Source organism: Athene cunicularia (genome assembly GCF_003259725.1).
Source record: "Athene cunicularia isolate RWA chromosome 2 unlocalized genomic scaffold, athCun1 chr2_part1, whole genome shotgun sequence".
In the NCBI taxonomy this organism is placed as follows: Eukaryota; Metazoa; Chordata; class Aves; order Strigiformes; family Strigidae; genus Athene; species Athene cunicularia.
In genome coordinates this window covers 117,008,133-117,022,980 of record NW_020799095.1, presented here as the reverse complement: position 1 = coordinate 117,022,980, position 14,848 = coordinate 117,008,133, and the positions used below count along the sequence as shown (strand labels likewise).

The following is a 14,848-nucleotide window of genomic DNA, read 5'->3' as shown; positions in this document are numbered from 1 at the left end:
CTGCTACCTGTCTACCTCTTTAGAAGTTTCTTAACAATGCCTATGCTTCCTGTAAGTACATCATGTTCTTTCAAGTTGCTCTTTATAATGCTTTTCAGAATTGTTTGTAAAGAAGCTCTTCAGGTATTCTTGGTCTTGACTAACGCTCTGCTTTTAAGTAATACCTAAGTTCTTAACTGTCGCTGTTTATGCCCCACGGTTTCTTAACATCTCTTGCGTGTACATACCTAACTCTACTTGATCTTAATATAAGCTCCTCACTTTGAGCTGGTACTGGTTATGATAAACTTGTGATACACTGTTTCATTCTTTTGTTTGTGTTGGACACTTTAGAGAGCCTCCTTAGTAGAAACACAGATGTTTTGAAAACAAAGTCTGTATTTGGCTGTTTTGGAACTCTTGTCCTCTGACTGAAGATACCATGTTTTCAATTTGGCTTAGAGAATTTTTCATTGTAAACAAAAAAAAATATTCCCCTCTATAGATGGGCACCAGTATTAGTTAGTTGTTGAGTACTGGCAAAGAACTTTGGTTTTCTGTCTTAAATAGAATTTATATGCATCTTTTTTTGCACATTAGGAACAATTGGTAACAATTTTAAAGAGGAATGGGTTTTTTTGTTCCTAAGATAGTAAGAGTGTAGTATGACTTCAGATGATAACCAAAGGCCCAGTGTTCTTCAAAATAAAATCAGCTTTATTGTTTCAAGGTCTAACTTTTAAGCAGGTGACTTTAAGACAGTTTAATTTAATCACCAGTATGTGGTGTGGATTTAATAAGCTGAAAAAAAATATGATTTAGTAGAAAGGGGTTTGAAGGGTTAATCTAGAACTGTTTTCAAATTGTTAACTATTAAATGCATTGTAGAAAGTCAGGACATTCAGGAATGAAGACTGAGATATGAGGTTTTTCCTCAGTATTTTTGAGAATCTGTCTTCCAGGAAATGCCATAAAAATCCTCTGGTTTTAGCCAGTTCTTTGAGACTAAGATTGTCCATTTATTAAAGGTTTTAGTAGATTAACTCTCTCTGAAAGAGCAGCAGTAGCTATTGAGGCACTTGGAGCATCTCCTCTGAATCCATGGAGTCCTTGATGTTCATATTAAAACTGATTAAGCTCTTCATATAGAACAGATTGGAGGAAATCATATTTAGGGCAACAAGAATTAGCTGCAAAGGCATTCTAAAAGTCCCGTGTCTGGAGAAGTGCCTAGAATTTATTGGTGGTTCTGAAGCATTGATGGCTTTTTGAACTATTACAAACATTCTGTAATTGGAAGAGGAGGCGTAGGATATCTACAGCATTTAAAAAAAAGTCTTATCTGCCCCTTTAAAAATAATCCTTTCAGTGAAATTAGCTATGGAGTCTTTAATGAATATATTTTTAAATTTTAGGTAACTGGTCATGGAGCTTTTAGCTTAAAATCACAAGGCTGGGAGTTGAGATCAAGGTTATGCTTCCGGGGAACCTGTGTAATCTCTTCATCTCCTTTTTCCCTGGAATGAAATAAGATGGGGGAGACATGTCTTTAAGGTTCATTTATTAGGTTTTAGTTCTTAAACTTGTTTTAAATTAAGTGGGCTCTACACACCATACAGAATTGGTAAGGCCAGAAAGTTAGGACTTCAGCTGTGAGTTGATTAAAAAAAAAAAAAAATCAAGCCTTTTGCATTAAAAGAAATTGTTTTATGTTGGGTCCCATGCAGCTGTGCAGTGTCCAAGCCAGGCGTTTTCTTGCAGAACTTCTAGAGAGAGCTCTGGGCATATTTTCACCTGCAGCCCATTAGGAGGATTGGGAGGAAAATGTTCCTCACTCAATTTGACTGGTTATGTTTTGCTTCTTAAAAACATTTTCAGACGAAAAGTCTTGTCTTGAGATTATATTCTATGAGTTTGAAATGCTTGTAGATTGTTTCTCCCCATCTCACTCCGTTTGCCAGAGTGCAGAAGTCATTGAGTTTATTTGCAACATACTTGTTATTAACTTGCATTGTTGTTTTTAGCTAGACTGGAATTACTTTTTTTTCCCATTAAACTCATATTTTTGCAGTATATGGCAAATAGCCAGCTATTTTGTGTCACGTGTTGACTTGAAGTGCTCCTTACTCTATCTGGTCTGTACTGTATGAAAAATTTCTTGTCATTGTTCCTTGTGTTTCCTAACTGCCCTCTGTCAGTGGGTGGTTTTTCAATGACAGCTGTGGACTGTGTTGTTGGGAAAGCCATTTGTGTCTATACTTGCTCTTCAGAAGAGCTGTAGTCTTTTTTGAGATGATCAGAAGTGGGAAGTAGCATCAGGAGTCTGAGGAGAGAATGTTTTCACCCAGAATGCTATTTAAATTGCATTACCTCTTCATAGATGCAGATTTCCTTTACACTTTTTTGTGTGTGTGGTTTGGGGTGGGGTTCTTTTGCATAAATAGTAGCACTGTTCTGACAGGAGTTCTAGTTTGCTTCAGTCTGTAAGAAGCGTGATGTTACTGTGGAGCACTTAACAACACTGCAGTTGCCTGGCTTTGCTATTGCCATGCTTAAAATAGGCATATTATTTATCTTGGTTGCTCTTGGAGTGGGATGGGGCCAGTAACTGATACACAATATAAAATACGGTATTTGAGAAAAGACATTTCAGTGTTGGGAGGAAGTAGGTCAGGCAGTACAGCTGTTGTCTTTATGGGCCTTCAACTCTCTTCCTGTGTTGGAGAAAATAGAGGAGGAGGGTAGTCCGGTTTCTATAGATGGACTGGATATTTTAGATGGTATCCTCCAAAAATTCATTAAAAGGAAAGAATGCTGCCCTTCATCCCCTGGCTGAGATGGGCAGCATTGCCTACTATTACTGCTGTTCTGCAGTGCTGTGCTACAGAAGAGAGTGTGACCCAACAGTAGTGGAGAGAAACAGTAACTGGAAAAGGTTATTCTTGCCCACCTTCTTGGCTGAAGAGTAACCACGTCAACAAAAAAGATCAACATCTTTTTCTGACTTATTCTACACCAGGTTGTGTCAAATTTGAGTTTATTTCATAAACATTTCACATAGAAAATCATGGTGTGTATTCAAGAGAATGGGGTTTTTTTATGACATACACTGAGCTGATATGATGCATTGCTTTATTCTAGATCTCATGAACTGCGATCAAAGATTCTTTCATTGCAGTTGCTTCTGTCCATTCTGCAAAATGCAGGACCCGTCTTCAGGACAAATGAGATGTTTATTAATGCTATTAAGCAGTACCTTTGTGTTGCGCTGTCAAAAAATGGAGTCTCATCAGTTCCAGAAGTTTTTGAACTTTCACTTTCCATATTTCTTACCCTCCTCTCAAACTTTAAGACTCATCTAAAGATGCAGATCGAGGTAAGTTACATGAATTTCTAATTTAAGGGGTGGGAGGGTGTTAAGTGAACATTTGTTTATATATTTGTGTGTAGCTTGTTATTAGTTAGATAAATTTGTTTTCCTTTCTGAATCTCAGCTTTTGTGTAAGACCTGCCAGGTCTTCCTGTGCGTAGAAGCTCTTTTTCACACAGTGGCAATGGACTTGCTTGCAACAATGCCCTTGAAACCTTCAACTCCTTCAACTACAATAGCAGCATTTTCTTTGGAATGCTTACAGATTAAATAAAACTTGCTCTGTAACATCAGAATAATGTGACACTTGCAGTAGTGCTGCTTGCTGAAGTGGCATGTGATGGGAGAACTTCTGTAGGGATGTTTAAAAAAAGTCCATATTTTAACTAGAACATGAAATTAAGTATATTAAGTAAATAAAGAGGCAGGACATTTCATCACTTAATAATATACATTAACATAAACTAAGAAATTTTACAGTGCAGAACATGCTTAGATTTACGCTGATTGAGGTGAACTTTTACAATCATAACATGGCCATACCCACTACTGTTAATATATGAGTTAGTTTCCTTCATGTAAAATCAGACTTTTCTGTTGGCTGTGGCAGGTTATTATCTCAGAATGTTGCCAAAACTCAGAAATTAATAGGTTTGTGGTTAAGCTCTGTTAACCAGTGTTCAATGAGGCGATTGGGAAGTTTTAGCTCTGCGCTACGTAGTACAAGCAAATAAATACACTTACTAAAAGATTATTTAATATATGACTTTGCAAAGGAATTTTAGAATAAAAATTAATGACTTCAGATGCATTGTGGATTCTCTTTGAGGTCACCTGAAAAGATTTCTTTCTCTAGGGAAATCCCAGCTATTTGGTTATTGTAGCCACTCCCTTTGTATGTCAGGACCTACATCAATATATGTCCTGAATAAGATAATTTCATTTCTTCAAGTCTCAAATGGTGTACTCATTATTTAAGTCCTTTGGCCTTAAGCAGAGATAAGTTCATATTGTTGGCAAGATATTGCTTATTTTCTCAGTGTGCTGGGGATCTTAATTCCATGGTAAATAAAGTAGTAACGGGTGTCCACAGTTCATTTTGGTAATTTATGTTTTGGGAGTCAGTATGAATACTGAAGCCTACAGATTGCCCCATAAGTTTGGAGGTTAGGTATGTGAAAAGATGCTGAGAAACATTGATAATTTTTCTGTTAGGAGGAACTTAAATTCAGGGATTTCTTCATCTATGGATGTCATTGTGTAAGTTAAAGTGTTGTGGCAGCTTTGGAGGAAGAACCTCATTTTGCTAGTACCATGTCAGAAAGGTCTGATCACCTGCTAGGCAATCACTTTGGTGCCTTTTGGGGGAAGAAACAATAGGATTTGCAGTATTTCCTTGAGCATAGCTTGGATAGAAATACAGATTTGGTGATTGAATGTGCCTTGAAAATATGATGAATTTTGAAGACTTTCAAGACAAACTGTATATGCTCAACGAGACTGTAGTGCATGTGCAGTGTTCAGCACAGACTGGGCCGAGCTGCTCTTCAGTCACACAGCCTGCTTCCCAGAAAGTGTTGGGCTTGCTATGTGTTCACAGAGCTTACAAGTCAGCGTGTAGGTGGTAAATGCATTGCAATCCGGCTTCCCTGACAGAAATTTGATGAGCTTCCATCGCTGCCATCCTTTTCCTAAATTCCAAACAGCAAATGAATTCACATCTGAGGAAGATTTGATACAGGATACCCTACACTATTGCAGCTTCTAGAATATGCTAAATTAGGACCATCACCACATAGCAAGGCTGCATTTCCTCCTCACGAATGTGAAAGCCAAAAGCTTGATGCTGCCAAAGTATCCATCTATTACAAAGCATGGGGGACAGCAATTTCTGGAAACTTACCCTTTTTCCTGGTCATGAGCTAAGAATTCCTTTTCCTTCAGCTACTGATCCTAAAGGTTATTCAGAAGATGTGGGTAGACAAGTAGATAACTTCATATTCAGTGTGTGTCTTGGAGCTGTAAGGAGAGCCATATGTTCTGATTTATAATATGCAAAACCTATATATTTTGGGATTGAGGATGCATTCTTCATCAGTGCAAGGAATTTTTGGCATACTTTAAAATAATAGTTTCAGATTCTGTTGAAAGTGACCTCTCCCTTGGTCCTCTGACTTAAATATTTAGCTAACACTGACAGTTAAAAAAGTTCGAGTTGTACCTTAATTGTATTGTAACTGTATTTCTAAATGGGTCAATGAATATATTTGCGGCAGATCAAATCGCAGATATCAGGGTATTGGGTTGTCATTTAGTTATACTTACGATTACCACCCTTTTGTAACTACGAATAAGCTATCTTAAAACTTATTTTCAGTAGACAGAACTAAATAATTAGCTCTTTTCTGGTTTAGTTTTCCAATATGCTTAGGAATAAAGTCTCAACTCTGTGACATATGAATTATGATAGATAGCATTTTTAAATGTCTGAAATGTAAATAATCAGTATGGATTTGAGAAGCTGTTCATTCCAAAATGCACTTATCCAGAGTTGACACCAGAACCAAGAAGTCAGCTGTGTCTCAGAAACATAGAGATCCAAAGAGTCTTTGCAGTATGCAGACCTTCCAGCTAATTTCTCTTCTAGCTTAGATTTGGGTTTCATTTTTATACTTGAAACTGTTTTCTCTGTTCCATCAGTGACTTCTTTTTTTAAACATTCTACCAGAAAAAAAATATTTTTCTGGTTCCAGAGGGTATATAACATTACTCTTTCAGTAAAAAATCAGAAAACAGTAAATATGTAACTAAGGATCACTCACAGCACAACCTTTATTAAAATTTTATGTCTTGCTCTGTTTGGATTACATAAAGTTATGGCTAAAATCAGTTTACTATTCTTGAGTATTGAGTTTAATTGTTTGGAAGTCTTTAATCTGTTACATGTTGAACTTCTTATGTTTTGTTGTTATTAAGACTAGTAACTGGGGTTGTGCTATGTGCTGCTTTTTCTGTAAAGATGCCAATAAAATGGAAATATTGTTAGGCATTTTGCTTGAGCAAATAGCTTACCATTAAAGTTGCTTAAAAAGCAACGTTGCTGGTTTTCCCTGAACATGTGAATTAAAGCAAAATTAGCCTTATGCTTATCTCTACCTGGCTAATAGCATTAAAAAATCTCTAAAAATTCCATGGTATAATGAATATCTAATACTTAAAACAAGAGTAGTTAGATATTTGTATATAGCTTGATGGCTTGAGACTATCGGCAGTGTTCTAGAAAAACCATATGTTGGTGGATTTGGTAGCCACAACTGGCTATGAAGAGGTGAGCTCTCAGAAGTACAGAACAGTGATGTAATGCTGTGTAGGATGGTGATGTAATGCCATGTAGCAGGTCACATCTTGGGTTCATACGCTGTTCCAGCAGTTTCTGCTGCTTAGGGAAGAAGTGAGAAAAAGCCTACTTTAGCTTCTAACATGCTCATCTTTAATAGTCAGCCTATAATAGTAATGGATCTAGTGAGGATCTAATTGAGAAGGGATTAAATAGTCTTCCAAACAAAAGCATCCGTACTGAAGCAATTTCAGGGAAAACGAGTATCTCTTTTAGGGAAGAGTAACTTTCCTATTAATGGATGTGCTGCATTTTTTATGCTGTGCCTGACCAGTACCCTTCTTCCAATAATCTAATACTATAGAGTGATTCTGTTGTGTCAGGATGTTTCCCTTCTATGATACTTTCTATTGGTGTGTCTGTTTGTTATGTTTCTGCCATACTACCATCATCTCGTAGAAAAAATCTTTTGTGCTGGAGTAATACCTCTCCTTTCAAAATCCCAAATGAACTCTAACAGCAGCTTATCTTGTTAGGCTAAATTGACCTTCAGGACTTCACATCATTCCTGATCTTTCTGGTTTTGAGTGACCAGAATGTAAACCAAATTTTTCAGCTAGACAAAACTTCAGAAGTACATCAGTAATAATTCAAATTCCTAATTTGAATGTATTGAGCATAAGTTGTATTTTTTTCTTTCCTCCATTTTTTATCTCCTGTACCTTCAAAATGCTGCTTTCAAAATTACGTCAGAATATTGACCATCAAAGTTAGTGGCTGTGTTTGTAATAGATTTTTTTTTTTCTTCCTCTTCCTGGAATATTTGTTAGGTTTTCTTCAAAGAAATTTTCCTGTATATCTTGGAAACTTCTACTAGCTCATTTGATCATAAATGGATGGTTATACAAACTCTGACGAGGATATGTGCAGGTATTAAGGACCGTTTGGTTCTATTTTTTACATTTTTGTGCTAAAGAACAAAACTGTACTTGCTTTTCATTGAACGATCTAGTTTTTGTTACAAGTTTTACAATGTCACTTTGTTTATAGATGCCCAGAGCGTAGTGGACATCTACGTAAACTATGATTGTGATTTAAATGCAGCAAATATATTTGAAAGGCTGGTTAATGACCTATCAAAGATTGCTCAAGGAAGGGGTAGCCAAGAACTTGGCATGTCCAATGTTCAGGTAAAAATTCCACCAAACTTTATGAAGCTTCATGGTTCTTGGCATGGCAGATTAAGACTAAACTCTCCATTCCATTAATGCCTTGCTTTTGAAATCTTTTCTAGGAATTAAGTTTGAGAAAAAAAGGATTGGAATGCTTAGTATCAATCTTGAAGTGCATGGTGGAGTGGAGTAAGGATCAATATGTAAATCCGAATTCTCAGACAACGCTTGGTAAGACACGAGACGTATTTCTTCTGGTTTTAGTAAAGAGATGGTGTAGTTTAGTGTTTTTTTCCAGTATTTTGATACTGTTAATGTCCAGATTGTTAAAACTCTTGCATTAAAAAAAGAGAGAGAATAAACATTTTTTTTTCCTTTGGTAGAAATATTGGTAAGTGTGGATTTGTGTCATTTGAACAAGTTGTCTAAGTTGGCTTTTTTTAATTGTATGAATTCCTAGAAAGTTGTTATTCTGAAAATTACTAAATCCTGTTATTTTCTATATTTCTAATTTTAAAAATTTCTTTCAAGTTCCCCTAATTTCATCTAACTTCATATTGCTTAAATAACTACTGAAACAATTTGGATGGAGAGTATTTTTTTAAAAATACATAGCTATAGAACTTCCAATGTGTTAATCAGTAAAGTAAATCATCACTTGTTTTAATCTTGTTTCCATCTGACCTGAGGTGAAAAGTACTAAAGTTATGCCAGAATTTTCAGATTAAGTGCTTAAAGTTGGTAGGTGAAGTAATGACCTTTTTAGAGATGGTTGTCACAGCTGTCTTTGTGAACTGAGAGCAGCAGCTCCTTGGCATGTCTGATCATAAACACTTACACACTCTCTGAAAGAATAGCGTGATTTGGTTCAGGTCAAAAGTAACATCAGACTTCAAAATAAAAGGAAATATCTGTAATTGGGTTTCTAAGGTGTCACTTTTTTTTTTTTTTTTTTTTCCCAAGTGCCTACGAATTATAGTTATAATTTAAGGCTTAAATTTCAGGTATGTGATAGACTGAAATAACCCATCATGTTATGTTGTAGTGATTTTTTTTGTTATTTTCCCATCCAAAACAAAAGCAGAATATTTATATAAAAATAAATAGATCATTGAAGATAACCCTAGTAAGTTTTAGAAGCCTTTAGAGAGTATTTGAAAAATAACCTGTGACTTTAATTTCTTGTCACTGTATATATTTTGTATGTATGTAACCTTTTCCAATTTATAGGCCAAGAAAAACCCACAGAACAGGACAGCAATGAAACCAAGCACCCTGAGACAATTAACAGATATGGAAGCTTAAATTCCTTGGATTCTACTGCTTCATCAGGAATTGGCAGTTACAGCACACAGATGTCTGGCACTGATAACCCAGAGCAGTTTGAGGTCCTAAAGCAACAAAAGGAAATAATAGAACAAGGAATTGACTTGTGAGTGCCCTTTTATCACCCATGGGAGGGTGGATTCTTTTGGAGCTATGAAGATTCCTGGGTTTTTCTTCCTTCTCCTCATAGATACTCATCTTGTGTTAGGAAAAAAACTCTGGATGTAACAGCACTTCCTCTGGTGAAAGAGTGCTGAATGGTGTCCCCTTTGGAGCCTGTCAACAGTGTTTTGTGTTAACCTAATTCCTCACAGCTAGAAGATGAGTACTCTGAATGTTTGTTCTTTTTTTCTCCAGACCTGCTTGTCTAAAAATAAGATTTTTATATTTGGATAAAAAGAACATTGAACTCGTGATCAGTTGAATACGATCCATCTCAGTGCACACATTACTGATGAAAGTGGCTATATGCTTAAGATGGTGCTTTCTTCTGATTAATTAGATATTCATAATTAAACTGGAGGGTAGTATAATTTCTCAGTGCACTCTGACATAAATACTCTGTGTGATTTCAGCCTTGTCACCTTACCTCCTCAGTGAGGTCACTTTGTGCAAAAACAAAAGTTTTCTGTAGTAGTAGTTTCTGTAGTTCCTCAGACCCTGAACAAATATGCCTTAGTCCTTTAGGGTTTCAGTTACCTGGTTCCTTGTCTTGTACATTTCCATTCTTACAGGCAACTCATGGATTTCTTGATTGTTTCATATGGATTAAAACAAAAGCAACAGAGCATAATTGTTCTTTCTAAGCCAAGACTTTGCTATTTCTGTGGACTTTTTTTCTTCACAAGTGCCAGAGTAAATGATAGTGTTTAGCTGTCCTTACTGAGAGCTGCTTGGATACCATGCTGGCAGTTATGTAGCAAAGAGGAAGAGGAGGCTGTTTACAGGGGGGGAAAAAACCCCATAAAATCATCCAGTGGTGAAGGGAATACTCGTAGAGGGGAATAGCTCATTCCTATGTAATGCACAGTTTGATAAAGGGAAGATAGTTTAATACATAGACTTTCAATACCTCTATTGAATCTTTTTACTTAAGATGGTAAGGCTTTGTGCATGAGTAAAGGGTTAACTCTTATTCCATCCTGATCTTGATTGTACAGATTCAATAAGAAACCAAAGAGGGGGATTCAGTACCTCCAAGAACAAGGAATGCTTGGCACTACCCCTGAAGATATCGCTCAGTTCTTGCATCAAGAGGAAAGATTAGATTCAGTAAGAAAACTCTTTTCCTAATGGTTGTTTTTGTTCATGCTGATGTTTTTATGCTAAATACAAATCACATGATAGTGTTTTAAAGTATGTAATGTTATTGTACAGCAAAGAAATCTCTCTTCTAAAATTTGTAAGCTCAAGGAATTTGGAGTATGCATTAGAGCTATACCCTGTACTATATGCATCCTACAGTTCAGCGAAGTGTAAAGGAAAAGACTGACCTACTTGAGCTGTCTCAAAACTTGCACTTAACTTGCTAGTATAGCTAGAAGCAACTTAGTAAACTGTAGGTACTTTAGTCCGATAGGGGACTTCCAGAAGTAACTGTTCTTCAGAGATGGCTAAAAATTTATGTGCAACAGCATGAAAAGAATTTTCGTGGTCTCCCAAAGGAAAGTTATTTTATCTAGATTAGTTCTGTGATTTTATTTACAGCTAGCAGCTGTTGTTGGACTTGGAAGGGTCCTGCAGGATCTGGCTGAGGAGGGTGGGTATATCTCGTGTTGGTATTCTCATGAAAAACTTAGCTTTCCAAAATGACAGTCTACACCATTGTGCTTAGTAGCCACGCCCATTGATTTCTAAGGAAAAGCTTGCATATGTCCATGCTTGCAGCCGTGACTGAAATCACAAGTTTCAGTGTTGGAAGCATCAGCCATCAAAACAATTTTTTTAACCTCACTTTACGTATACAGGCGTCTTGATCTGAATGCACAGTATTATTCACTGTACTGTGTTGCATTGACAGTGATCAACTTGGATGTTGGCTATTTATATTTGAGCATCACTTGCATCTATCTGAGATCTGTACTCTAATGGGAATAAAGTTGAGTTTACTAAGATCTTCATTCCTGTAGTAAGTTTCCTAACTATAAAAACCGTTACAGCAGAGAACAGTCATTGGTAATATTAACTTTGTCTTGTGCACATGTAGAACTAATCTAATAGCAAAAATGGTGCATGAGTCAAACCAGAGAAGGAGCAAAGTAGGCAGATACGATGTAAGAGCATTATGATGGAATATATGGCCAAAGCGCTTTGCTTTAGAGAGTAGAGGGTGAAGCAAGAATATGTCCTGGTTAACTGCATACAGGCCTCGCTTTTTGTGAGACTATAGGCAGTGTGACTGTTGTTTCTATTTGCTATTTTTTTTTCCCAGTGTAAATGCACTAGTTTGTCTTTTCTATTCTTATTTTAGACTCAGGTTGGGGAGTTCCTGGGAGACAATGATAAATTTAACAAAGAAGTCATGTATGCCTATGTAGACCAACACGACTTTTCAGGAAAGGATTTTGTTTCAGCTCTGCGCATGTTTCTAGAGGGATTTCGTCTTCCAGGAGAGGCTCAAAAAATTGATCGCCTAATGGAGAAATTTGCTGCTAGATATTTAGAATGCAACCAAGGGTAAGCCATACTTTTGTCTTCAGAATTTTTCAAAGCTGAATAATAAGTAAAAATCCTAATATATTAAATTGCTGTTCTTTTTCTCCTTTCCTCCTTCAGGCAAACTCTTTTTGCTAGTGCAGATACTGCATATGTTTTAGCTTACTCAATTATTATGTTGACAACAGATCTTCACAGTCCGCAGGTATGTTGGTAGAAAAATATTTATGTAATCCATAGACATCTAACTTTCAGGCTTTGTGACAATGCAGTTGTAAAAGCTTGATGTTCAATTTAACACCAATATTGTGTGCATCTTTTAAGTAACAGTGTTATGTTTCATGGACGTTAAGGTTTTAAGTTCTGGTTAGCCCTTTCTGTAAGGTATCATTTCCCTACTCTGTGTTGAAAACAAATAGTGTGGATTTGCTTTCATATTATGACACTCATAGTAGTGATCTAACCCACAGTCAAAGCCAGAAGTTGTGTAATTACTTCTCCATTGATTTTAACACAAATCTGCTCCTGATACCAGTCTGTTTGAAAAAATAATGCAGATTTATTTGGATAAAGAGTATTGAACTCTAATGAGATTATGGCATTATGTTTAAAATAGGTAGTTCAGTGTGTATGACTGATAAAACACTCGTTTTTTTGGTAACATATGTCTAATTGACCTGCGGATCCTACTGAATGTTTGAGTGTTCTAATGTCCATGTGGCCTTGACAGTGTAGGCTTGCATATATCAGATACTTAAAAATGTCTTCTGAATCAGCAGGTTTGTCCTTGATGGTAACTTTTTATCTGTTTGGCTGCTTTAGAGGCAGTATTGTAACTGCTATGAACTTACCTCGTTTGGTGATTTTAATAACTTCTTTCTGGGTTTCAGGTTAAGAATAAAATGACGAAAGAACAGTATATTAAAATGAATAGAGGTATCAATGACAGTAAAGATCTCCCTGAAGAGTATTTGTCTGCTATCTATAATGAAATAGCTGGAAAGAAGATTTCAATGAAAGAGACAAAAGAATTAACAATACCCACAAAATCCAGTAAACAAAGTAAGTAGTTGCAATGTTAGCTTTCTTCAAAATGTTGGCTCTGCAGTTTCAGGAAGCTCTTTCTGTTTTAAGATGAGATATGAATGAAGCGCAATCACCACTAACTTAACTCAGAGTGAGTCCTAGCTTCTAATTTCATATTCTTTTCCTTTTAACATAAATGCATGATGCTACCTTCAAATCTCTGTTAAATGCAACTGCTTATTTTCATTCCCTTTGCATCTGAACTCATGGTATTCAGTGCATTGACCATGGAGAAGACAGGTTTTGCTGTTGAACGGCAACACAGGGAAGTGCATTTGAAGGCTTTATGAAGTTAAGAGCATTGCTGATAGGCATGGTGCAGAACAACGCAGTAGTTGTGCCTTCTATTTCTAACCTAACTGTTGTGTTTTCCTGCAATAACTAGTCCGTCATCTTCAAAAAATTTTGCATTATTTGGTTTGTAGGGCCTTAATTTATGCACTTTTTAAAACTAATTATCTTTTCTTCTGTCAAATGCCGGAAAGACTTTTTTGTGTTTTGCGCAGCGTGAAAGTTCAGATGTTACTCGTTCTAACTTTTGAGAACACTGAGAAACTTGACCTAGGTTAGCCTTACGAACAAATTGTTTCCAAATTTGCATCTGGAAAAAAGAATCCCTCTTCTTTTCAATATTAATTCAATTAACAATGTTTTTATTGCCATTTTAAAGAAGGTGATTATTACATTCTACTTGAGTTTCACTTTCTTGATGAGATGGAGGTTCTATTACTGAAATAAAAATGTGATTAAGGTAGTTCTTCCTCAGAAAAAGATGTCCACTTAGATTTATTGTGCTGATGGATTGCTATGAAACTTCTGTTCACTTTGAATTCAGCTTAGTGGATGTGGTATTTGTGCTGTCAGTTGAGGTGAAGGAGAAGAAATGTGCAAATCTTAAAATTCTGTAAAGGTTTAAAATTAGGTTACATTTCATACATAGGTTTGTCTTAAGTTAAACTTTATCTGTTGTAGAAGAAACTCCTTGCTGGTGTGGTAATTTCAAAACACAAAAATAATAAAAAATCACATCTTGTGTATGACACTTAATGAAAAATTTAAAATTATTATATTCCTGAATACACCACTGCTAAAGATGCACAAATGAGAGGAAAAAAATGTGTTTACAGGTGTTGCTAGTGAAAAGCAGAGAAGACTCCTATATAATTTGGAGATGGAACAGATGGCTAAAACAGCTAAAGCTCTTATGGAGGCAGTGAGCCATGTTCAGGCACCTTTTACTAGTGCAACACATCTGGAGCACGTGAGACCCATGTTTAAGGTGAGATACATGTTTAGATCTTTACCTAGAATATCATATAGTTTCTTAAGGCAAAATACTGACTGACAGGATTTTTGAAAATATTAAAGATTTGTGTCTGCCATGTTTTGATCAATTCTGTAAGTTATTTAACTTGCTACAAGAGAGGAGTTATCAGCCTTGTACTCCAGTTTCACTTGTTCAGGGATTTAAGATGTTTCTGTGCTGTTAGAAGCAGCACCTTGATACAGTGGAGGAGTTATGAGGAGTGTGTTGAGGGGATGAAAGTATAGAGAGTAGTTACAAACTTGAAATAATAGGATTTTTATTTCGGGTATAGAGGTGTAGTCAAAACAACAGATTTATAAAAGTGAGAAATTACTAATCCCAGTTCACTGTTTGAGTCCATCCTACTGCTTCTAAGGGAAATTACTTGATTGTATTTTGGGGGAGCAGTTATCTGAACAAACTGTATAATGTTGTCCATGCAAACTAACATTTCAGAAAGACTAGGACTCTTGTCTAGTTTCAGGAGATGTAGCTAGATGTGTATTAAATCATTATTCTAAACACCTGTCTTTGCTAATGTGTATAGGCATCTCAAATGCCTTTTCCATACCAGTGATTCAGATTCGTAGATACAGAGCATGTTCAAGTAGTGTATT

General features: G+C 36.1%; 1 protein-coding gene across 1 annotated transcript in view; it reads left to right on the top strand.

The window, feature by feature from the left end:
• Window positions 1–14,848, top strand: part of ARFGEF1 (ADP ribosylation factor guanine nucleotide exchange factor 1) — a 90,852-nt gene that overhangs the window by 47,531 nt on the left and 28,473 nt on the right. Inside the window, exons 10-19 of the mRNA XM_026842262.1 lie at window positions 3,121–3,355; window positions 7,517–7,616; window positions 7,737–7,876; window positions 7,981–8,089; window positions 9,089–9,290; window positions 10,345–10,456; window positions 11,655–11,860; window positions 11,960–12,044; window positions 12,730–12,901; window positions 14,053–14,204. Coding sequence (XP_026698063.1) covers window positions 3,121–3,355; window positions 7,517–7,616; window positions 7,737–7,876; window positions 7,981–8,089; window positions 9,089–9,290; window positions 10,345–10,456; window positions 11,655–11,860; window positions 11,960–12,044; window positions 12,730–12,901; window positions 14,053–14,204 — 1,513 coding nt within the window. The remainder of the gene's footprint in view (window positions 1–3,120; window positions 3,356–7,516; window positions 7,617–7,736; window positions 7,877–7,980; window positions 8,090–9,088; window positions 9,291–10,344; window positions 10,457–11,654; window positions 11,861–11,959; window positions 12,045–12,729; window positions 12,902–14,052; window positions 14,205–14,848) is intronic.